Genomic DNA, 24,502 nt, shown 5'->3' on the forward strand with positions numbered 1-24,502 from the left:
TACAAGGCCATAAATACTTTTACACTAAGCTACAAAAAACTATTCAGAGGTAGCTCTCATTATTAATTTCAGGATTATGAAATTTGTGCTCACTGTAAATCAAGAAGTGGACCCACCCCTACAACCCTACTCAACTCATCATTTCCTTATTACCACCATTCAGAGAGGACTTATTATGCTTATTTTCAGGTGCATACTTGTATTTTTGGGTTCTACTTGAACATGTTTACATGCTTTAATGTTCAAAAAAACTTTATTTTTATTTATTTTATTTTCCACCCCCCGAAAAGCCCAGTCTGCTCTGATTGGCCAGCTGGCCCACTGTTGTGATTGGTCAGCCGAACCAAATTTTTCGGACTACGCGTTAGCTCCACTCTAACTAGTTTTGTTTAAGGGTGTTCCAAACTAGACGTTATACAAATGTGTTACGTGGTGACATCACCATGTTACAGAAGGAAAGGCAGGACTTCAAGCAAGGCGTTTCAGGCTGTTCAGGAGCAGGGTTTCTGCGGGGAGAGGAACTCCCTTTGGCTTGGACTTTGGGCTTTTTAACTTTGCCGACCTTTTACATGCACAAAAAACTATATATTATAACACTCTAAAGGAAAGGGAAAAAGCACAAAAGCATAATAGGTCCCCTTTAAGTTTAATGTGTAAATTTAGACAGAGATCCAATCCCCTCAGTGGAAGTCAAGCATAATGAGAAGCACATATACAACAGCTCAGTAAACCATGTGCTTTTATTACCAGTGCATATTCATAGAGAAAACAAAATGTGTATTGGTGTGACACAGCTGCGTAGGGTAAAATGCTTCAGATACATCTGTAAAAGGTGAGCCTTTAACTCTTTATAGATGTCTGGGCTCCTGTTTGGCAACAAGTCAAACAGCAGATCAGGTGCATGAAGAACAGCAGCTTCCTGGTTGACTAAACTGGTGAAATGGGGTCATATCCTGTAGGTGGAAAATCTCTGCACTAGTAGAGGGTGAATGTTGGTGTTTGGGTGTTTAGCACAGTGCTGTTGGTAATTCTGTCAGACCAGGAAGTTGCCTTCTTCCTGCACCTGGTCTCTCTTCTGCTGTGGCACCAGGTTTTCTTATGACACAGAATGAACACTAGGGGGAGCAAGAGCAGCAACAGCTCTACTGGTACAGGTTTTTCCTCAGGCTTGGTCATCTAACAGCGTTTTGTTAGATACTGTAGTTTATAACAGTATCGTAGGCGAGTGTGTTCTAAAGCGTGGATGAGTTTGCTGGCAAATGTCATCTAATAAACTAGCATTTTGTAACTGTTCCCTATGTGGAAGCCAAAAAACAAAAACAAAACACTGTAAAACAGAATTCATATTCCATCCCGAGCATGTTTGTGGTCTTGGATCCAGACTACATTAATTCTGCACAAATTTACAGTTTTCTCACAAAGCTCCCAATGTCTCCCTCAAAAGCTGACGCTATCAAAAGAAATAAAACAAATATTTAAAGTAGTTCCATTGACATGCTGATCTAATTTGGATGGATTTCCTGAGATATGCGTATTCTTTCTGGTTTGTAAATGTTAGCACTTCAATGAATAAAGCTCTTTAATTATTAAAGGCAAAACAACGATTCTATGAGCCCATATCTTTAGCCATTAATTCTGAACAGAGGAATCTTTTTGATGGCATCCCACTTGAAAACAAAGATGGGTTTATACAGTAGCTTTGAAAAAGAGCTGCTCATGTGCACAAACACTGATCAAAATTATCCAGATGTGGGGGGATACTGAATTCTGCTTTAAGGTGAAATTTCCCTTTAGGGGAAAGGGATAGAAGTGTGATGCTCTAAAGAAAAAAAGAAAGCACATCAATTTAGAAAAATAATTTGTAAATGCTGAGCTAGTGTATAAAATAAATTAAATTAGCTTTTTTTTTGTTTTTGTTCTTTTTCATTTTAAAACAACAGATATATTAACAAAATCGATTATTGTGCTGCTTACATTAGCAATAAATATGACACTCTTCTTCTTTTAGGCATGTGCTGGGTATGTTTTAAAAAGCACACTTTTTTAACAGCTGCCATACACACATGTTTAAAATCCTGGAATCCTTGACCGCTGCTCTCTGAATAGCCAAAAGGCTGTGTGTGTTTCAAAATCATAGCACATACATAACGGAGTGATCTAATATACACAATATACATTTATGTATATACAGTACATACAGCAAAATCAATGCACAGATGGTGGTGACATTTTTATGTGAGATTATTTAACATTTCGTTGCTGGAGAAGCGTATAGCGCTGTTCATTTCACTGTAAGCATTAACTAGTTGATGAGAAAAGCAATCGGTGGGTACACTGTGTTGTTGCCTAGGCATTAAGATCAAATAAAACTTCATGCAATTGGACAAGTTATGGCTCATTAAATACTTCAATCTATATCCTACCCTGTCCAGTCTCACAGAAAGTGTGGTTTAATAATACCATTAACAGCGTACAACATGTTTTTGCACATTCTCTAAAACCAGTCCATAGCTTGTCCCAGGGATGCTACATTATCCAACTTTAAAAAAAACAACCTTCAATACACATCATAAGGAGGGTAAACTCAGGATCAGACACTTAATTATATCAGCTGATGTGCACATCAAAAGGCTGTATTGGAAAGGTCATTGCACCCTGTGGAATACATTGGTTGTGTCGTTGTCAGTGCTCGCAATGGTGATGGTGGCTGTCTCAGGTCTCTACTGCAGGTAGCGGTAGACCTTGAAGCAGTGGTTCCCAGAGTCCGCCACCGCCACATGACCATCAGACGTGAGGGCCAGGCCCTGGGGGCCGTAAAGGGGGTCCGCTGATGTGTTGATGTATGACAGGAAGGACCCTGAGCTGTCGAACACCTGGTTGGTCACACAGCACAGAGGAAAAGGTAAGTGATCATCCGTCTATCCATTATCTGTAACCGCTTATCCAATTCAGGGTCGGGGGGTGGGGGGTGGTGGGGCTGGAGCCGATCCCAGCTGACATTGGGGCGAAGGCGTGGTACACCCTGAACAGATTGCCAGACTATCACAGGGCTGATATATAGAGATGGACAACCATTCACGCTCACAATCACACCTACAGGCAATTTAGAGTCACCAATTGACCTGCATGTCTTTGGACTGTTGGAGGTAGCCGGAGAACCCGGAGAAAACCCACGCTGACACAGGGAGAACATGCAAATTCCACACAGAAGGGCCCCAAGCCAGATTCAAACCTCAGACCCTCTCGCTGAGAGGCGACAGTGCTAACCACTGCACCACTTTACCACCGTTAAGTGATCATATACTGACAAGTTTGCTCTCTGCATTAAATGAGATGTAGATTTCTCAAGCTCACCTGGATCCGACTGTTGCCCCAGTCAGCAACGATGATATTTCCATTGGCATCCACGGCCACGCCCGTTGGAGCATTGAACTGGCCGTTCCCCTCTCCATGGGAGCCAAATTTAAACAGGAACTCCCCATCTGCATTGTACACCTGCAGGAGAGATTAAACAGGAAAGAGAAGGGGGAAATGACGCTCTGCTGTCACACATAACACAAACATGTTACGGAAAATAGGATAAAAAGCATATTGCTAAAATGATCTCAGGCAACACAGCCAGTCAGGCACAACAGCATAAAATCAGTTATTTTCTTATTTTTTTTTACAGTTTCTAATGTTTATGTTTGATTGATTCGCAATGTAAGTTTACTGCAATACAAAATGTACACGCATACTTGCAACAAGCCATACCTTGACTGAATGGTTATGAAAGTCTGTCACCACAATTTCATTTTTGTTATTCACGGCCACAAAGTGAGGACCTGGAAGCAGCAGAGGAGACAGAGAGGGAAAGAGAGGAAAGATGAGTCCTCCACTGCTGTACAACATACGAGAGAGGAAGTTCCACACTATTTTTGGACTACAGGACACACAGGACACACTGAGTTGACGTGGGACAACAACACGTGAGACGAGACAGAGCTGATGCAGCAACATGTAAAAAGAACATTCTCTTAGTTCACATTCACGGTGAATTCATTACTTACTGAAAACAGGGCCAGATTTACTAAGCTTTTGTTCCAGTGCAATGTTTGCACCACTTTTTTCTAAAAGAAAAGAAAAGGTCCATGTGAGAAATTAAATGGAAAGAACGGGTGAGTTCCAACGGAAATACTGCTGTCGGTGCAACAACGAGGGATTCCAGTAATGCGAGCAAATCCTATTAACAGACGTTTTTGTTCTCCTGAGTGAGAGGCAAAGACAGGAAGACATGCATTAGTGTGCATTAGGAACTTTTGCCTCCTTACAGCTCTGTCTTGAACTATGATGATCAGGCGCATGTTCACAGTATAAGATTATCAATGCAATAATAAAGAATCATTATGTCTATGACTAAACAAGCAGCTATACATGCTTACACCAGCTGGACTCTAAAATAAAGGGTGCAGAGAAACATGCTGATCACTTAATAAATGAGATTTGTTCAAATCAACATTCCTGTAAAGTATGAAACACAAATGAAATCCGTAAATCTGGCCCAACCACATGCCGTGAGACGGGAAGCATCATCACTTTCCTGTAAGAGACATCATTAATGAAATGATGGTACGAAGTATTGCACAGTACCTGCAAAGTGTCTGTCTGATGTTCCTCTGGCTCCGAACTTCGTCACCAGCTTCCCATTTGATTGGAAGATAAAGACACAGCAGGCCTTATTATCCACCGTGATGATATGTCCATTCTTATCCACAGCCACACCTTTGGGTCCCATCAGTCTTCCAGCACCGATCTTGCTCTGTGACAACCAGAAGGACACTTTAGTCATTCGGTGGAACATTTTGAAATTTGTGCAGTGGAAAACATTTCTCTCGGCTGAGACCGTTCACCTTGAACTTTCCGTCCGAGGAGAAGATGCTAATCCACCTGTTGTCGTAATCGGCTACGATTATATCGCCGTTCACGTCCACTGTGACCCCCGTGGGGCGCTGCAGCTGCCCCGGTGAACGACCTCTGACCCCAAACCTCATCTTAAACTGGCCATCATTTGAGAATACCTAGAAAAAAAAGAGCATTCACTTCAACCCAAACAATGAACTAATTCATTAGATCTTTTATTTCAGCTCAAGCGAATGACACTGACCTGTATACACTGGTTGTTGCTGTCTGCCACCACAATCCGTCCATTACTGGAGGTGGAGATGCCTTGTAGGTTAGTGAATTCTCCTTTATCTCGCCCTCTTGTTCCTGTCATATCAAAAAGGGATCAGACTGCTTCAGCACTATGCATTTGTAAAAATAATGTATAAATCAGTTCTGCTGTACTTTGCTTTTCGAAAAGAGTGCTACAGAAATGAGTCCCAAAACCCAGAAATGAAGCGGTTGCTAACAAGTGACTAAATGAGACAACTAAAAGTCATCATGACGACTCGTCCGCCTTTAAAGCCTCGTTGTGTATACTAGCGCTCATGCGATCATGGTGTAGTTCGTTTATGGCCTAGTGTTAGCTTTTTACTTCTGCCAATCGCATTTACGCGGTTTAAGTGGTGTTAATTTAAGAATAATTAATAGATCATTTTACGGAACAAAACGTGTAAGTATCATACAAGTGTGTTTGACACAGAGCTTATTTTCTGCAATAATGCAAAACCCAATGGAAAATTGGCTTTTTCTCGAGGGAACCCTGGTTGGCCTTCAAAAATATGTCATCCCTGGAACACTCTATATGTCTTACAGACAGAGGAAACAATTGTGTGCCAAAAAGAGGTCTAGAGCTGAATAATCTGCATCACCAGGTACTCAAATTATCCAGAGATATGACTCAGTGTGTGCTCTAGAGAAAAACATCGCACAGCTCAGTCAGCAGTGACCATAATTAACAGCAGATCTAGCCGGTTATTCACCCACCCACTCTGTAGATCAGCTCATCCTCTATTGGGTTTTCCTTCTTCTTGGTGGTGCTGTACATGCTGGAGGGTCTGCGCACCGCCTTCTGTCGAACATGACCTCCTCCTCCACTCGGAGACTTCACTCTTCTCTTCACGTCGTCCGGCGACTGCAGGACATCTGACGGCTTGACGGCACGCAGGCGGTACGGACTCCCCCTCACAGGCTGTTCGTACAGCAGCAAAGAGAAGGTGTACTCTCCCTCCGAGCGGATGGTGTATCCGACCTCGTAGGTGCCGTTCTTGTTGTCCGCCACCTCGGCTTCAGTGCACGCTCCGTCTGCAGCGATAATCTTCGCCCTCAGAACAGCATTACCAGTCTTCACTAGGTCTCCATCCTTGTCTTTAGTGGTGACTGTGACAGTAGTGTGCTGGCCGACCAGTGCATGGCGCAGGCCTTCACCGGTGGCGACGCTAGTGTGGCCTACAGTCCCTGTTGTGATCAGGACTCCCAGGTTCTGAATGGAGCGTCTCAGTCCATCAGTCTCCACCTGGCATTCCAGATGTCCATTTTCGTGGGGCTGCTCGGGGAAGGTGTGTCGCGCCAGGGCACTGACCCGCTCTCCCATCTGCTTCTGGACCAACAGGACCTCAGTGGCGCTGCCGTGGTTCAGGGCCTGCTCTGTGAAGTTGCAGCTGCTCTGAATGTTCTCTTTGCCCTGAAGCAAAGAGGTCAGCTGGGCTTGAAGCACCTAAGAATGTCCAAAGACACAGAGGCAGACTGTCAGCGGCGCTTGTACTAAAATGTGGAAAATTACAAAAAAACACACCAGAACGACCTCAGACCTTCTGCTTAGTGCTGCAGATGTTTTCCACCTCAGTAATGAGAGCAGTCTTGCGCTGGTGTAAGGCCTTCTCCAGCTCGTCGAAAGTATTACTGATCTCAGTCACCGCGTCATTTTTCCGCTCTGTGAGCTGCTTGGAGATCTCATTCACAAGCTCGATGGCGGCCGTCAGCTGAGGTAGTCTGCCAGGAGAAAGCAACGAAGATGAACACGGGCTACGACTTTCATATTAGCATTCTTTATACTTCCAGGATCTTCCAAATGCAATCACATACTTCATTATGGATCAAAGCACGTACCTGTTGCGCACAGCATCCAGCTGATTTTTTAGCGCTGACTTATGCTGTTCCAGCACATCCCTCAGAGGAACTGTCACATGTTCCCTGTGTTCTCCCTCTGTACACTCCAGACACATGGCTGTTTCACATGACTCGCAGTAAAACTCCATCACCTGCAGATGGTGCAGTGGAGCACAACACAACTGAACATCACATATTTCTGTGGGTAAATTTGCTTCCAAGTTCAAACACATATATATGTATAAAATTGTTTTATTTCAGATGAGATCTTGTAACAGCGCACAGTGTTGTCATGAACTTATGGTAGATCTCTGATCGATCTGACCTACTATACACCCTCGGGCCTTTGGTTTGAGCTTACCTTGCCCTCGTGGTTGGGGCAAGAGAGGGGCTGACAGGCTGTAGCTGCGCTGGCTGACTCCAGAACATTACAGGCCTCGGGTCGGCTGCACTCGGGGTCCCGCTGTAACACCTCCATTAGGTTTGTAATGAAGAAGTTGTTCTGCAGGGCTGCCACACCCTTCTCTGGCAAGATGGAGGTCTGTCTGCATACTGGACAGGACAGAGTCAAAGACTGGGGAGGGATGTAGTTCTGTAGACATCTACGGAGACACAGGATGTTAAAGGCATTAATTAGAGGATTGAAGCACCAATTCCAGGATCAACATGGTGTTAAAATGCAAAACTTTTTTTTTTTCTTGCTTTGAAGACAGTAAGATTCTGGTCCTTACAGTTTTTGGCTGGGCACAACAGAGAGCACCCAATTATTTAAATAACTGTACTATCTGTCCCATGTGGGAGCAACAGAGCTGTGGAAATCAATGCCTGCTGCCAACATTGCAGTGCCATAAAGAATGCTGTCTGTTTTATTGTGGCTGAGCTGAGTGGTTGGTGCCTTACAGCTGATGTAAGTGGCGTGATTTTGGGCCATTACACATTATTTTGGAATTTCTTTAAACATCCCTTTAATGCATCCCACTTAAAAAACAAAATGTAGGCAGAGGGAATACAAAAAACATTATGCACTAAACTATTTATATGTCTTTACTTATGTGCTCATTTTCTGAATTAAGCATAATATCGAACATACATCTCGTTAAAAACGGTCTCATCTTTGAATTTTGCTTTAAAATGTTTTATGGCTCTTTAATTGTCTCCCATTGTTTTACTGTTTCTCTTTCTACTACCACGTTAATCTTATGGTGTGATTTAACTTTGTACTGCATTGTATGAAAGGCGCTGTACAAATAAAGTGTGATTGATTGGTTCAGAGCTTACTTCTCGCAGAAGGTGTGCAGGCAGGGCAGGACCTTGGGGTTGTGATAATGATCCAAACAAATGCTGCAGACCAGGAACTGCTTGTCTATCTGCCGGACCACGGGGCTGGTGCTGCCGGTCTCACGCTTAGCCATGGTGACGGACATTCAAAGGGAACACGGGGACCGCTTAACCTGCACACACACACAGGGTGGAAGGAACAGGAGAAAGGTCACGGAAGTTTCGAGGAAACGTTCAGACAGGGTGAGGAGGGCGTATTCTCTTACCCTCAGCATGAGCAGAGGAAGAAATGAGTCATGGTGCAGTTAATATAACAAAACCTCATCCAAATCCTGTATCTGCTGGCATTCCATGCACTCCCTCCCTTATTAAACTGTGTCAGTAGGATGAGCTTCTTCTCTCATAAACACGCATAGCCAGAGGTTGTTTGACTTTACAAATGAAAACCCTAATAAGCTAATGCAGTGGAGGAAAAATTAATAGATGTGATGAACACCGCGGGGCAGAACTCTCAGCTGTGACAAACTATGCAGTCTAGGAGCCAACATGTCTGTGTTTACAGTGGTGTTAGAAGTGTAATATATGTGTATATATACATATGATGACAACAAAAATGCTTAAATGCATCTTGTGTAGGGCTGTCAAAGTTAACGCAATAGTAACGCGTTAACACAAATTTGTTTGAACGCCACTAATTTCTTTAACGCAACTTGCAACAATTTTTAGGTTGTAGCGAGCTCAGTTTAAAAGCTAGAGTGAAGATACTCGCATCATATGAAACTAGAAAACCTGAGGAATCTATCGGTACCAACTATGTCATACTAGCTTGTCGCGAAGGAAAAACTGGCATGGTCATTTTCAAAAGGGTCCCTTGACCTCTGACCTCAAGATATGTAAATGTAAATGGGTTCTATGGGTACCCACGAGTCTCCCCTTTACAGACATGCCCACTTTATGATAATCACATGCAGTTTGGGGCAAGTCATAGTCAAGTCAGCACACTGACACACTGACAGCTGTTGTTGCCTGTTGGGCTGCAGTTTGCCATGTTATGATATGAGCATATTTTTTATACTAAATGCAGTACCTGTGAGGGTTTCTGGACAATATTTGTCATTGTTTTGTGTTGTTAATTGATTTCCAATAATAAATATATACATACATTTTCATAAATCAAGCATATTTACCCACTCCCATGTTGATAAGATTATTAAATACTTGCCAAATCTCCTTTTAAGGTACATTTTGACCAGATAAAAAAAATGTGTGATTAATCACAATTAACAGCCCTAATCTCGTGTGATTCCTGTGAACATTTTACCATACACATTGTCCTCTGTTTTATTGTTTAACATGTGTTGAATTCCAGATGATGACTGGATGCCTGCTGGCTCTCTGTTCAGATGGTTGCTGCTGTTACATGAAATTTTATCACTGGGTCAAGCACAGATTATCTTAGTGTGCCAATGACATGTTGTACATCTGTCATATTGCACATAAGCACATAAAGGATTACATGAACACCAAAAACACAGACACACTGCTTTAATGTGACCAATAAGCAGTGCTCATAAAACAGCATCAATTTGTATTTCATGTAACATTCCAACCATTGGTCTTTCTAGTTTTCCCCCAATTCAGCTGTATACAATCAGAAACTATTAAGCCCTCTGTTGAAGGTTTTCCCCCCCAGACCTCCTCTGTCTTCTGAGACACCTTTTTATCAGGGAACTGAGAGACAACATTGTAGAGAGCATGTCTTTAGGCGCTGGCTCTTTGTGGTTTTCACTTCATTTCAGATGATGCGCTTGTTTTCACTAACCACGTCTGTCACGTAACATCCTCTTGTAACCTTGAGAGCGCATTGTGCCTCTTGAATGAAAGCTCTCCAGCCACTTCATCTCAATTTCATTACAGGTAGATGGAATTTAAAAGGGGAGTAATAAAAATTCAAGGATTGACGTCCGACAAATTGTGTGTGGCATCGGTGGCATGAAGAGCTCTGAAAGGTTGAATTACAGGTTCAGACAAAAAGCAAATAAATCCAATAGTAAATGTCAATGCCTGAAAACTAGAATGCATTGGTCTGTAGAAACTGCGGATGTTATGTGGGCTGTCTGAGAAACTACTAGGCCTACACACAGGTGGTTTGCCCTTTTTTTTGTTTTTATTTTCCTTCTATTTTTTTTTTGTAACATCATAAAGCAACATCCTGCCTGATAATGTTCTTATGATGTATTCAAGGTTCATTTAACGTATAGTCATAAATGTTCAGTTACTTCATAAACACTAGAGAACATCCAGTTGGCTGAGTGAGATATGGCTGATTTAATGGCTAGCAGCACACATGCTGCTGGAAGCTATACCCTCTTCTGCAGCACACTGTGTCAATCTCACTTTGGAAAAGAATATAAATATCCACTGAAAACCACTTCATGAACAAAGCATATATGAACTAGGAGATATTTATATGAAAAGGTGAACTCTGCTTAGTTTACATTCAGATATATAGCTTAAAATAGACCACAAATACGTGATGATATGCATGAAGTTGTAGTGCTAAAGCAATCAATGTGAGCCTGAGAGTAGTGGAAGGCAAACACTCAATCTGTACATTTCACAACCACCATGTTTGACTTGATTCCACCGCAAATAAACAAACCTAAAACGAGAACAGATCTTTGTCCCAGAAACAGTCTTGTGGATCAGAATGTAATGCTTTGTCAGTAACTGTGAAACATCAAGGCACCGTTACTGATGATATAGTTCATTTCTGAGTTTCATGTATCTGAGAGAGGAATCAAGCAAACCAAAACTTGATCATATGGATAAGATTTTGGATAAGTTAAGTTTATTGTAATTCAACGCACCACAAGGACACAGGAAACCTAAAATCTGTGTGCTTTTTATATAATAATGGATCCACTGAACTGAGAATGATTCATTATTAACTGTAATGCTGCATAACTTCAATTGTTAAAGGGGACATATCATGAAAAACTCACCTTTTTAGTGTTTGTGTACATACATTTGGGTATCTGGAGTGCATACCAACCCACAAACTGTGGAATAAGACTGTCAGTTTTTTTGTGGCCATCCAGATGTGACTCCCCTTCCTATGTCACATGCAGGCTCATTCGAATATATCGCCCACGGCTCGAGAACTACCTTTGTGAAGGTGCGCCATCTTTTTCTTACAAGCCATTCAGAGCAGACTTTACTTTTTTGGGAGGGGGTTCCAGAAGAAACCCAAAATACAAGTACATATAAACCTGAAAATGAGCGTAATATGTCCCCTTTAAATCCCAGTTAAGAGCCATGATCTAGATCTAATTAATACTAAGAAAATACACACAAACCTTTCCTTAGAAGGTAATGTCAACCCAACCATCACCTCTTCATGCGTCACAGCCCTCCAGTATGACTGTGCGACTTTTCAGCCTCGCCTCGTCTTTCATCCACTGTTCCAACAGCGAGGTCTGTAATTTGTCCTTTGAGGTTGCATCTACACAACTGCTCTCTCAGTCTGACTTGGGATAAAAGCTAATCAGGCCTGCACTTCACCTAGCACCGGGAGCTAAAGCTCCCCACACACTCTGCCTTTCTGCCTTGACAAATATAGCTAGGCCCCTTTTCTTTGAGAGCAAGGAGAAGGAAAGAGGAAGCTTTAAAACGCCACTCCCCAAATTCCTCCTAGTTCCTTCCCTTGACTCCCAGCTGGCTGAGTTCAGGCTCCACCTGTCTGTCTGTCTGTAGGGAGATGTGGGGGAAATTCACGGAGAATTTGCCTGTCTCACGTGAGCAAGCAGGCCTCAGAGGCAGCTGTCCCTCTGTGCAACACAGAGCAGCAAGCTCTAACAATGGCATTCCAGATCTGCTCACAGCTCACCACCCAACACATCTCTTCTCCTCCCCTCATCTCTTTTCCTTCTTTCTATTGTCCTCTCTTTTTTTCTCTTCTCTCAAAACCACATGAATGCACTCATAGCATCAGCAGGCCTGATCTCAACCACAGACGTCTTGCAGATGAGGATTTTCTGCTCCGTGCCAAGTGACTATGAGGCCTACTGACTGAGGAGCTCTGCCGAGCCCTTTCACTGTCCCACTCTGCCCCCCCCCATCCTCTCGTCTCCCATCAAAAGCCCTCCCCTTCCTGGACTGTCTTCCCTTCACATGGACTCTGAGTTGCAGCAGCTGAACGGTGACATCAGGAGGAAGCTTGAGGAGCCAAAGCCCTCAGGCTCCTCCCCTCTCGGCTGGCTAGCCTCTGCCTTTAGGGTTGCAACCCTCTCCCCCGCCTCCCCTTCCCTTCCCTTCCATTCCCTTCCCTTCCTCCCTCTCAGCAGCCCTCCTCGGCTCAGTTCCTCCCACTCGCCTCACCACAGAAAGAGGATCTTTCGTTAAAAACAGTCTCTCTCTGACAGCAGCTCTGGGTAGTTGTGCATTTGCTTAGAGAAAAGCTGAATAATGTGAGCTAAGAATGCATTAAATAATACACAGAAAAGACAAAAATAACATCAATTAAATTATTGCAGATTGTTAAATAGAACTTGTCTACTAAATATATGTCATACGTACTATAAATAGTATAGTATAGTAACATTTTCCTACTGATAAATCTAAAAGATAACAGAAATAATCCATCAGTTGAGAGATTAAAAATAGCTCTGATAGAAGTATTAGACGTACAGTATTAGTGACAGTAGACTAGAGACCTGAATCTGCAGTCTACTGTCATGTTTGAGGCAGCATGTGACTGGATCCTTTTCAAGGCTTTGTCACGGGAACTGCCTGATCAGCACTTCATACAGATGAGGTCAGTCAGTGTTGTCTCTCTGTGCTGTATCTGTCACAGTGGAACATGACGCCTGCAGAAAAATCCACCCAATGTGAATGTTGTTTGTAAATTCAGCTGTTTCCATCTCTTCCCACTCTCACCCTGCATTACATTACAGTTAAGTGGCTTAATGTCCTCCTGCGGGGTCAGGCCCTGTCTACCATCTGGATTACTGTGTCTCCCAGACTCTGATGACATCATCGTGCCCACTCAACTTAAATCTGAATTAAAGCAAACACCTCACATAAATTTACATAAACTTGGCCTGATACAATGCCAGTGAGGCAGTGGCAGGCTGTGATTGTCCATAGACCACCAGATTATAAGAAGGTATTTCACACTTGAGTTGTTTGTGTGTTAAACACCTTTATCCTGAAGACGGGGACGTCTCATTTAATTGGATTTCAGCAACATGAGCTCTCATTCAGAGCAAACATTGCTCTCAGCTTGGACTCCGTCTGCTGACCGAGGGCAGGTAGCCATGCCCTGCTCTTCACCTCTCCCGTAAAGTGCTGCTTGTTTTTGTAGTTGTGTACTTGGACTAGAGAGTTGATTTCTGCAAATTATCGCTCTAAGGCTTTTCTGTTCTCTATAATACAGAAATTAATGAGTCATGACTGCTAGAACAGTGCATTTCACTACTTTGTGAAGTGACATAAATAAAAGAAAGACATCTTTTGCCTTGTGAGTAATGGATGGAATGAGTGATGTCATCTTTTGTGGATGAGATAACGTCTCACTTAGAATCACCCAAAAAGTCTCAGACTCAATGATGATCATCCTCGCTCATCCACAGGTTTTTTTTTTTTTAAGATTATCTTTTTGGGCAATTTTATTAATTTATGATTTTATCATTCGATAGTGATATTGGAGAGAGACTGGAAATGTGGGAAAAGAGAGTAGGGGAATGATTTGCAGCAAACAGTCCGGCCAACCAGGAATTGAACTGTTGACTTGCTGCTCAGAGTATTTGTGCCCATGAGGTACGGGCCTAACCACTCCGTTATTGAGTTGCCCCCACCCACGTTTTTGTAATTATTTCTGAGACTTATTACAAAAGATTCTGTAAAAAGACCCTACAGGATATTACCTCTTGGGTAAGTAGGGCTACTCCCAAAGTATGATGCAGAAAACAATTGAATATTCATTTAAACATGTATTGTCTTTAAAGCTGAAGTAGGCGAGATTGGAGCAAATATGATTAAAAAAAAATATTTTTATAAAACCGCCGCTATATCCTGACAGTAGTACATGAAACAGGTAACCTGAAAAAAATCATGTGCCTCTGTGTCCTCCGGTGTCCTCCGGTGCTCCTAACGGCATCTCCAAGATTTCACAGACCGGAGGAAAACAAGCAGTAAGAGCTGATCTGAGGTCCGCTGTCCATCTGTTGTCTACGAGAGCCGGCTGGCAATCACTCGCGGTCACCAAACGGTCAAACTAGGCCGCGCTGATCAAATATGAATCAATATTATGTTACGTTAATAGCTATTTCTCTCCTAAAATGTTTTCAGAATCATCTTGTAGTGCAAAATAGATCCAAAGGATAAAATCCACTTGTTGTTTTTTTAACCTTTTGGTAGAAAATAGTTCCTGATAAAAACTGTTCACAGCTACATTTGTAGATTATCTTGACTGTGTGGGACAGGTTTCTATACAGAAATGTTGCTATTAAGTTATTTTTCTATACTTTCTGTGCTACAAATCAAATTCCATTCACTCGGTGGCAAAGATCTTGAAGACTTAGCTGATAAAGAAAAATGGTCTACTTGGCTTGATATTACGGATGGGTACGATCACACTGATCATTGAAATCATTATTCTAATATCAATATGGATATTTTATGGTATCTCTACATTAGAGCTGCAACAATTAATTGATTAGTTAGTCGATTAATTAATAGATTAGTTAGTAAATTAATCACCAACTTTTTGGATAATCAATTATTTGGTTTGAGTAATTATTTTTTTTAAAGTCAAAATTCTCAGATTTCAGCTTCAAATGTGAATATTTTCAGGTTTCTTTACTCCACTATGACAATAAACTGAATAACTTTGATTTGTGGACAAAACAAAACATTTGGAGGACGACATTTTATAGACCAAACAACTATTCGATTAATCAAGAAAATAACTGACGGATTAATTGACAATGAAAATAATAGTTAGTTGCAGCCCTAATCTACATATCATGATACAGCAAATGCATGCAAAATCACATATAAATAATTAAACTGATGTTCAAAGCAATCAACTGTGTTCCACTGTTGTGCTCAATCATGCGCATGTCCATTACAATCACATCACTGTGATACAATTCCCCTGAAAGCTGATAACCCAAACTGTGACTACTCAGGATTCCAGGATGTTTGCACTTCAAGGGCCATAAAACGCATTTCCCCTTTCCTTCCTCTTCCCCTGTTTGAGTAAGAGGCGAGCACCTTTTCTTCTAACTGCAGCCAGTATTTTAAGTCTGTGTTGCGCTATCATCAGTTTACTATACTTTTTGTACCTGTGTTGCACCATTATTTGTAATGATTCCTCTGTAATGTCTGCTGTATGTGTCACAGCAGAGAGGACTTCAAACTAAGAGACTTCAGACTACAAACTTTTCCAACCGTTTATTTCAGCCGTCAGCTGTGTGCTGGACCGGTAAACATGGGTTAAAGTCTCAGTGACCTGAAGTAGGAAGTGTTGGCCCTGGATGATGTGCCGTCCAGATTGTGTTTAAATATAGACTGCAGTTTATGTTTCCATCCACATCTGTTGTGTCCCTGCGCATGTGTCATCGAGCAGTGATTGTTCCTTCCTACACTCAGCCTGAGCAGAACCAGCCTAGATCTAATTTAAAAATGAACACCCCGTTACTGTTTTTGATTCATTTTGTTTTGATGCAGTTGTAAGGGAGCATGTGGATTGTAATGAATCAATACGTGTTTGACTGAGAGAGAAAAGAAGAAGAGAGTAAACATGAGAAAGACAATTATGTACCAGAGATTTTAAATGAGCTTTACCACAGGGACGCATTCATATCCTTAAATTATATTTCTAAATAGCCCTGTGAATTTTGCTTTTTTTGGGTTTCCCATGCGTAGTCAATCAATACGCAAATAGGAAACTTGTGATCATTATATAAATTTGCAGCGATATCTGATGGAATGTAATCCAGGCACAGGTCAAGCATGACTGATTGCATTGTCCCGTTTGTACAAGCAATAACAATCCAAAGAAGCCTTGCACTGTTTAGAACAACAAGGCCGATGTAAACCTGAGACCGAGACATCCAGAGAATCAGATTTCTGACAGCACATTTCTGTGTTTTGGTGGAGAGTGTTAAGGGGCTGTTTGTGGGGCCAGCGAGGATGCCTGGCTGGCTCTATGATGACTCATCAATCATTATTCACCCAACACAGAAACCGCTACTCCTCAAACTAACAAGCTCCCCTCACACTTCACCGCATCTGATGAAGGAGTCTGTCTCAATGCATCAGTTCCTGTCATAGCAGCGGACGCTGGGTTTCACATAATGAAAGAAAAACAGTGTGTGGACATAATGTATAAGAGAACAGACTCAACACAAGACTCAACTATTTGAGTTTGTTTCATGGAGCTCATCTTATCAACAACTGGGCTCAGTGTTTGAATCGATATTTCATGCAGTCTGAGTGCATACAGTAGGAAGACATAAATATATGATAGATGCCTGGCCAAAGGTTGCTGACCAAGTAACAATGAAAATTATGGAAATTGACCCTAATTGTAAAGTGCAATTAGATAATTCAAACGACTGACATTGTAGCTATCTTTCACATGCCTTTGTCTGCTGACGTTAGATTGATAAGATCTGACAACAAGATGAGAAAAAGTGACCACATCATGTCAAGTACAGTAATCAGCAGATTTTTTAATCAACACTGACACGAAAAGGGAGTCAGGAGACATTTGTGTCTCTCCCAGTGAGCCCACTATCACAAAAGGCTGGCAGAAGACAATGCGGCATGCAGGCAGCGTGTCGGCAGGCACAACATGCACTGCAGATTTTAGAAAAGGTCGATCAGCCTGCTGCGACCCTCATCCACCTGCAGTAAGAGCTACAGAGTGACTCGTACTCAAATGGTCACATAATGTCTTGTACGTGTTAAATACACTGGCGATGTTTTGCTTGATGATTTGATTACCGATGGCCACTGTGCACTATGAAGAATTCGTGGTGTTGCAACTTGTAAACAAAATGTATAAGACTTGACAACATGACAAGTGAATGTTCAGAATGAGCCATGAACTGGGTGTGATTTTGGCTTGTTGAGCAACACAAATGTTTTGTGTAATGAAATGTACTGTATCAGTGCTGAATGTTCTCTACTAAGCAACTGCATCAAAATAAAGAAACAACATTCTAGGTGGGAATTGAAACATTTAAATAACAGATTTGTGCTGCGTTGTGTTTACTTTAATTGACTCAGTAGTCAAGCCTTCATTCTGCTGTAACATGTTTGACGGGGTAAACGTTAACCATTAAAAAATTGCTGTAATTTTGTCACTCCTGGAGGCACTGCATCATCTCAGTTTGTCTTTATATGCTGCCAAATACTCAGAGATGTTTAAACTACATAGTCCTCTAAAAGTAAGGATGGCATTTTAGTTTAATTGCTGACGTTTTAAAGATGAAACCCTGTACATCTTTTTGCAATTATGGTTGAGCTTTTTTCCCCCTCAAATAACTGATGTAAAGCTTAGATAATATATATATATATTAATAATATATATAATATTGCTCATAAAGTCTCATCTAATATTCATGATGCACATTATATAATCTCTGATGTGAGGACATCCTTCTTCATAAGGTTATGTTTTACTTGTAATGCCTCAACCAGTGAAAGTGCTGACTTTAAAGAAAATGGTCTAAACAAGCAGTTCAGGAAAATCTATCTTGAAGGAGGGCAAACTACACATTCTAACGATCGGCTTTGATCAATCTGAAGTGTAGACCGACATACATACAGAGTAATGAGCAGCATGCAATCAGTTTTAGTCAATTTGCATAGTCTGAAAATGAGACATTAATCTTAATTGAGAAAGTGATTTAAAATGGAAGTAGTTATCAAATTACCAAATTTACTACAAGTATAGGATGCTTTTATTGTGCGCAGCAAGTTCTTTTCTGTTATTTTTCTGTACTCTCATAGGCCAATACCAAAGTTATTGCACTGCAATATGGTTAATACCTACAGTTCAGTTCAGTCTTTATTGTCCTGCATGGGAAATTGAATTTGGCTCTCTACAGACCTTATGATGACAAGTAATAAAGGTTAAGAGAGCAATATAAAGATCCAAACTTCTGAACCATAGTATATCAGTTTAATGAGACAACAGATTTGAATTTTAAAAAGGACAAGTCAAGTAAATTATTTCAACTGATATTGAATTCATTGATATTTGGTTTGCACCATTTGATTTCAGTGCACAGGTTAAGAAAATATATCCAGTAAAAGTTACTGTCATAGGCCTCGTTTACATGAGTGCGATGTAACCTGGAGATTAGGTTATCAAAACAATGACTGTGAATGATCAGGGTCAAATTATCCTGATCTAGTCACTTCTATGCTACAGTTTGAACTCTGTTCCTAGCAGCCTACACTTGGTGATTAGTTCAAGATTTACAAAGATGTACTGAAACAATTCAGAGTATACAAACACGATCAACATAGCGTCCTTGTTTGTAACATATGCTGCTAGCCCTGCCTACCTGAAGAATACTGGACATAATCTGAGACTCCAAGCCCATTTATACAAACTGAATGTAACCCTGAAGTCCCGAGACAGACATGTAACCCCTGCTAAGTATCTGCCCTCAGGCACAGCATCCAGGGCCGTCTGCAACCTCCCCGTGACCCAGTGCTGGCAGCCAACAAGAGCCAAACATTTCCATCAGCTGCACTCATCAAGCCTCGGACTATTGAGACAGTTTTACGCAAAGATGAGCCAAATTCCAGAACAAAAGAACAATCACCACCGAACCATCTGCTCGCAGTCTAGGCCAGAGGTTTGAAAATGATGCATTGGCTGTTGCTGCAGTACAATGCAACACCAGGACTCACAGAATGACATAAGCAAACAATACGCTGATTCACATGTGGCTCACACAGCTTCCCAGCAATACACCCCATGAATATTCAGATCAGAAAACCCACCAAAGATCACTAATCCTCTAAACAAAAGAGCATGTATGGCTGATTCCAGAGCCCAGCCCTCAGACTGCAGCAGAGATGCCCACCTGCTACAGAGCCGGCAGCCAGGGCTGCCTCGGAGCTAAAATGGAGAAGTGTGTGGGCTGGTTGAGGAAGCAATAAAGAATCAGAGCAGGGGAGTGTTTTAGTGCAACAGTTGCTCTTAAATTAGGCTCAAATAAAATGATTTTACTGCATATTTTTAATGACGGATGAATAAAAACAGAGCTTATATCACAACAGAGAAGACTGAGTCTGCAATCTACCACCAATGCACAGATGCTGGATGAGATGGACTAATCAATTATTCATCTGCTCTCATTCCAGTCATTGTACTGTATTATTTAGGACTCCAGATGATGGCACAAACAGGATGAGAAAGCAGAAATATGATACAATAAAAAGCAGTGAATAACCAGATTGTACTCACATGAATACCCAGCAGGAGGGAGTGGAGTGTCAGCATTGCAGGCCGTAGAGAAAGCTTCCCATTGTCAGCGTCCCAATCCTCTAGAACAAAATCCACAGACCGGGGCGACAGAAAGGAAAGGGCAGGGTCTGTCTGGGAGAAGAAGGGGACAGCAAGGAAGAGGAGAAGGGAAAGGAGGAGATTAGGGGAGTGGCAAATCACGCAGCATTGGTCATTGGCTGATGGGAGGAGCTGAAGAACCCAATAGCATATGGAGGGGGTAGGGAATATGCAAAAGAGCTGAAATCTCAGGAGCTGACTGAGGGATGCAGTCTGTCTGGTGCAAAGGGGTTTGGCTTCCTTAGATACCGCCCTGTTCCCTTAAAAGGACAAAGGATGCAGTTTATTACCTTTAAGCTTTAAATTGATAGGGTGCACAGAACTATTGGGAGCATAAAGACACAAGAAATACTCTGCTGAATAAAATAATCAGGCAATAATACTGAAATCGACTGTAGTTCAGAGATTTATCATGTTATATTCTATTGGATCGTGCCTCATGAGGCCCCAGTTTATTGCATTTTAACTGTAAAAAGGGAAATTGCTGAGTATTATTATGACAGCAGGGAAATAAGAAGGAGCGGGGGAAGGCACAGAGACGGGGAATCCTGTTTGTTCTGGTATGGATGATACAGTTATTTGGGTGGAGTCGGGTGGTTGAGGGGGTATGGGGGTTGGGATCAGGGCACTTGATGATTCTATTGGAGAAATATAGGCTGTGTGTCGAAGGAGGAAATGGAGATTTTCATCTGTAAGTGCAAGAAAGGTGTATTTGAAGAACAAAGCAATTAGCTCCCTCTGAAGGTTTATGTGTAGGGGAGTGGGGGATGGGTCAATGCTCTATAAAGCCTAATGAGAAGGAGCATGACAGAGAAAGGGATGAATGAAGAAAAAAAAAAAGGTAGCAATGTATTGTAACATGGATGCACTGTGTGAGGCTACTGAGGTGGTGCAGGCGGTGGGGAGTTTGTTGGGGGTGGGGCTTGGGTTGAGAGGCAAACGCAGTCGTCTCTGGGTTTCATTCTGGAACGCGGAGTTGCCATGGAGACTGCATCCATCGTAGTTTAGTCAAGATGGCTGTTGCAGTCTGGCAGCAGCAGTGAGCAGGTCACACAATACTGAAGCTCTCACTGCCAAGACTGAGACAGTCAACATAGCTCATAACACGGTTTGTAACGTATTGAAGATAGAAGAATCCAATTTTCCAACTATTTCATTAACATTTGTACATTATAACAAATATAACATTATCACAGTATGTCAAATTTGTTATTTAATAGGTTAACCCTTATTGGAAAACAAATCTTCATGGCTGTCCTTAGCAACTGACAACTGCCAGATCTTGCAATTACCTGATAATATAAACCTAGATAACACTACAATAAAATCATACACAGCATGTGTTACAGCAGGTGCATCATGTTTCTTTCAAATGATATAACAATACAAATACTAATACTAATAATGGCCGGGGACCTTTTGATTGTCAGTATCACATTGCAAACATTGTAGAGCTGTATAAATATGTTGTTGATTTTCTATTTGTGAACATAAATGTGTAATACAAAGATGTAAATACTCTCAGTTGGAGAGTAAAGTTACCCTGATCTCTTACCTTAAGTGATTAGAACAAAACTAAATAGAAGGTAATTTTTATTACCTCATCGTTACACTTCAGTCGGACAGCTGGACACAGTCTTAAAAAGGTAATTATTGTAACCCTGGCATCAACTGCTAGTAGTTGAACTTAGATTTTGAAATCCTAGATGTATTGGCACAATCTGTGGCCTCACTGACCCCTTGTATCTGCTCCTTGCTAGTGGAGACATCAGGTCGCTGCCATGAGCAGTGTACAGGGAGGCTGGTTCCCTGCCATCATATAAGGCCAGCAGGTATTGGCCCTTCAACCACAGAGATCTCTTCTCAAGTTAATTTGAGATCCGCACCCTTCACTTCGCCACTGACAGTCCATGGTTCAGCTCTGCTCAGATACAGTCTGCCTTTGTAACACTGACCCATTTAAGCTCAAAACAATGGCTGAATTGAGTAAGACCCTGAAAGCATCCTCAACCTTCTGCATGTTTGATGTGATTCTGTGACGAAAACAGAGGAGGAAAACAAAGATTCATCATTGTAAAACTAAAAAAATAACAGTGTTAAATTCAAACATGCAGTACAAGTAGTCATTTATCAAAGTATCAAAAATAACAATCAAACCAAGATTTTACACACAGCCTGATTTCTCTGTCTTCTTATGCTCACACTCAACATCCGTTTACTTACTCAATACATTCTGCAAGGTTGTACATTTGAATCCAGACAAAGAACACACACACTGTAGGTATTGACCCATTTATCCAACTGATGAGGACAAAGCTATCCTGCTAATGTAATGTTAATATCCATGGATAAAAGAATAAGAAAACAATGTTTTACAGTGTGTCTGCCCATCGTTCTTTTGTTTACAAGATTGCCTGGAAATCAACAACACCCATATTTTCTGAGCAACAGTTCACCATGTTACTGTTATATGCTGCCATCTAGTGGTACAACATACAACATGACCTTTCCTCAACAAAAACATTCTCCTACCACTTTACTAGAAGTGTCTCTCCATCTCTTAACAACCTCATTATCAATTTACAATAGTAAAATTAAATATAACACTACATCAACACCATGATGAGTTCATTACAAGAAACACTACAGTTACATGCCACTGTTAGACATTGTATTGTGTTTACAGTAACTTTACTGTACTGATGCTTTACCATGAGTGTGCTTTATAACTGCTCTACTGTAACTGTGTTTTATAGTTTGATACTGTAAATATTTTTGGAGTATGATACTGTAATTGTGTTTAATATTATGATACTGTAGCCTAAATGTTTCTTGGATAATGATACTTTATAGTATGATACCGTAGCTTAAACATGTTTAGAAGTATGACACTGTACTGTGTTTAATAGTGTGATACTGTAGCTTAAACATGTTTAGAAGTATGATACTGTACTGTGTTTAATAGTGTGACACTGTAGCTTAAACATGTTTAGAAGTATGATACTGTACTGTGTTTTATAGTGTAATACTGTAGCTTAAATCTGTTTTGGAGTATGATACTGTAAATTACTTTATACTAAATAGCATATAGCCTACTACTCTATTGACTAATAATTCTTAGTGAAGATGTAAACAGTGCCAGCCAGACACCAGCAAAGATACTAAACAAAAAACCTCAAACTTCCTCCAGAACTGGGATGATGATGGATCCATCTTGTGACAGCTAAACTGTAAAGAAGTAAACTATCCAGAAATCCACAAATACTATAGCTACATACTAACTATAAGTCTCTCCTTGTAGCTCCACATGTCCATGAACTCAGTGTACAAATAGTGACCTTATATACTCACTCAGAAACACACTCAGTCTTTTCTCATGCCTGCTAGCAAACAGTCCTCGGTTTGTTCACCGCATTTGCGCCAATTAAGTGTAATTACTGATAGAAAACCGCTCCGAACAAAGCTCCCTGTCGCGTTTTACAGGGTTACAACACAATACAATACTGCAGGCTGCTAACTGAATAAGTAAACAGCAACTTGGCCGAACTTAAAACCAGTGTTTGTTTTCTTAGCAGCTGTCAGTATGAGCTCTTCTCGCGTTATCTCGTTCATTTAAATCCCGCCCACACAGAAACTACGTAGGTCACACAGACTACTCATCAATTAGCACCTGGCTGGGTGTCTATCACATTAATGGTGTCTATGGGCTGGACAAGTCTGACAAGAAGTTAGAAGACTAAATGTAAATGTAGTGGAATAATATAATAATATTTGCCTCCAAAAGGTAGTGGAGTAGAAGTATAAAATGTAAAAACATAAGTTAAAGACTACAACAGTGGGAATAATACAGATATATTGTGTGGGGCTGAATGTTGGCATGATTCATATAGAGTTGTGTTTACTGCCCTCAAGTGGTCACATTGAGGAACTACATCAAGGAAAAAATATGTCAAAGTAGACATGATAACTTCCGGCCAATACTTTCAAAATAAATCCAACTGAACAAACAAGCAATTGGACACAAATTAAGAGAAATATTGATGGAATGATTATGTATGTCACAGTTAGACTCCAACTCCACACCCTTTAAGCATACAAATGTAGAAGTAGCCATGTTAGTTTTAATGTTATAAGTATCTGTGAACACCAATTGAGGATGCATGCACAGCAAGGAGGCACAAAAATAATTTGCCTTGATCATGATAGCTCATCAGGAGTTGTAATTGTGGGAATGCTGATTCAGCATTCCCAGTATTGTTCTTCTAAGGTTTATTCAATTTCTTCAACTTCTTCAACTTCTTCAACTATTTCTTCTGTACGTTTGTTGGCCTTTAACTAGTCCTGCATACTTTTAGCTACAGAAACCGTTCAACTATCAAAATAGTCAGCTCTTACAATGTCTTTTCGCCTATTCAGGAAAATTCAAATTTAACACTTTTGACAGTATTACAGTTTAGCTTCCAGCTTTTCTAGCAATGTATTTCAGCTCTTAGCTTCTTTAGCTAATGCAGTTCAGCTTCCAACTCTGCCAGTTTTCAGCAGTGCAGTGCAATGCATTTGAGCTTTAACATTTTTAGGCAAGTCATCTCACATTTCTGC

The 24,502-nt window shown here is 41.1% G+C and overlaps 1 protein-coding gene across 3 annotated transcripts; it reads right to left on the minus strand.

Annotated features, from left to right (window-relative positions):
* Window positions 1–722: 722 nt before the first annotated feature.
* LOC141770612 (tripartite motif-containing protein 3-like) lies at window positions 723–23,395 on the minus strand. Of its 3 annotated transcripts, XM_074640324.1 has the most exons (14): window positions 23,255–23,395; window positions 19,805–19,932; window positions 8,308–8,480; window positions 7,391–7,631; window positions 7,030–7,181; window positions 6,732–6,912; window positions 5,908–6,637; window positions 5,144–5,247; window positions 4,890–5,057; window positions 4,630–4,798; window positions 4,050–4,109; window positions 3,754–3,824; window positions 3,355–3,495; window positions 723–2,873 (listed from the first exon to the last, which is right to left on the minus strand). In XM_074640324.1, the coding sequence occupies exons 3-14, from the start codon at window positions 8,451–8,453 to the stop codon at window positions 2,721–2,723; spliced, it is 2,316 nt and encodes a 771-aa protein (XP_074496425.1). In that variant the 5' UTR covers window positions 8,454–8,480; window positions 19,805–19,932; window positions 23,255–23,395; the 3' UTR covers window positions 723–2,720. The 3 variants fall into 3 exon arrangements, with proteins under 3 accessions (XP_074496425.1, XP_074496426.1, XP_074496427.1); XM_074640325.1 differs by lacking the exons at window positions 19,805–19,932; window positions 23,255–23,395 and adding an exon at window positions 11,667–11,806; XM_074640326.1 differs by lacking the exon at window positions 4,050–4,109 and having other exon boundaries at window positions 2,578–2,873.
* Between the last annotated feature and the right edge of the window lie 1,107 nt (window positions 23,396–24,502).

Source organism: Sebastes fasciatus, chromosome 7, assembly GCF_043250625.1.
Source record: "Sebastes fasciatus isolate fSebFas1 chromosome 7, fSebFas1.pri, whole genome shotgun sequence".
Lineage (NCBI taxonomy): Eukaryota > Metazoa > Chordata > Actinopteri > Perciformes > Sebastidae > Sebastes > Sebastes fasciatus.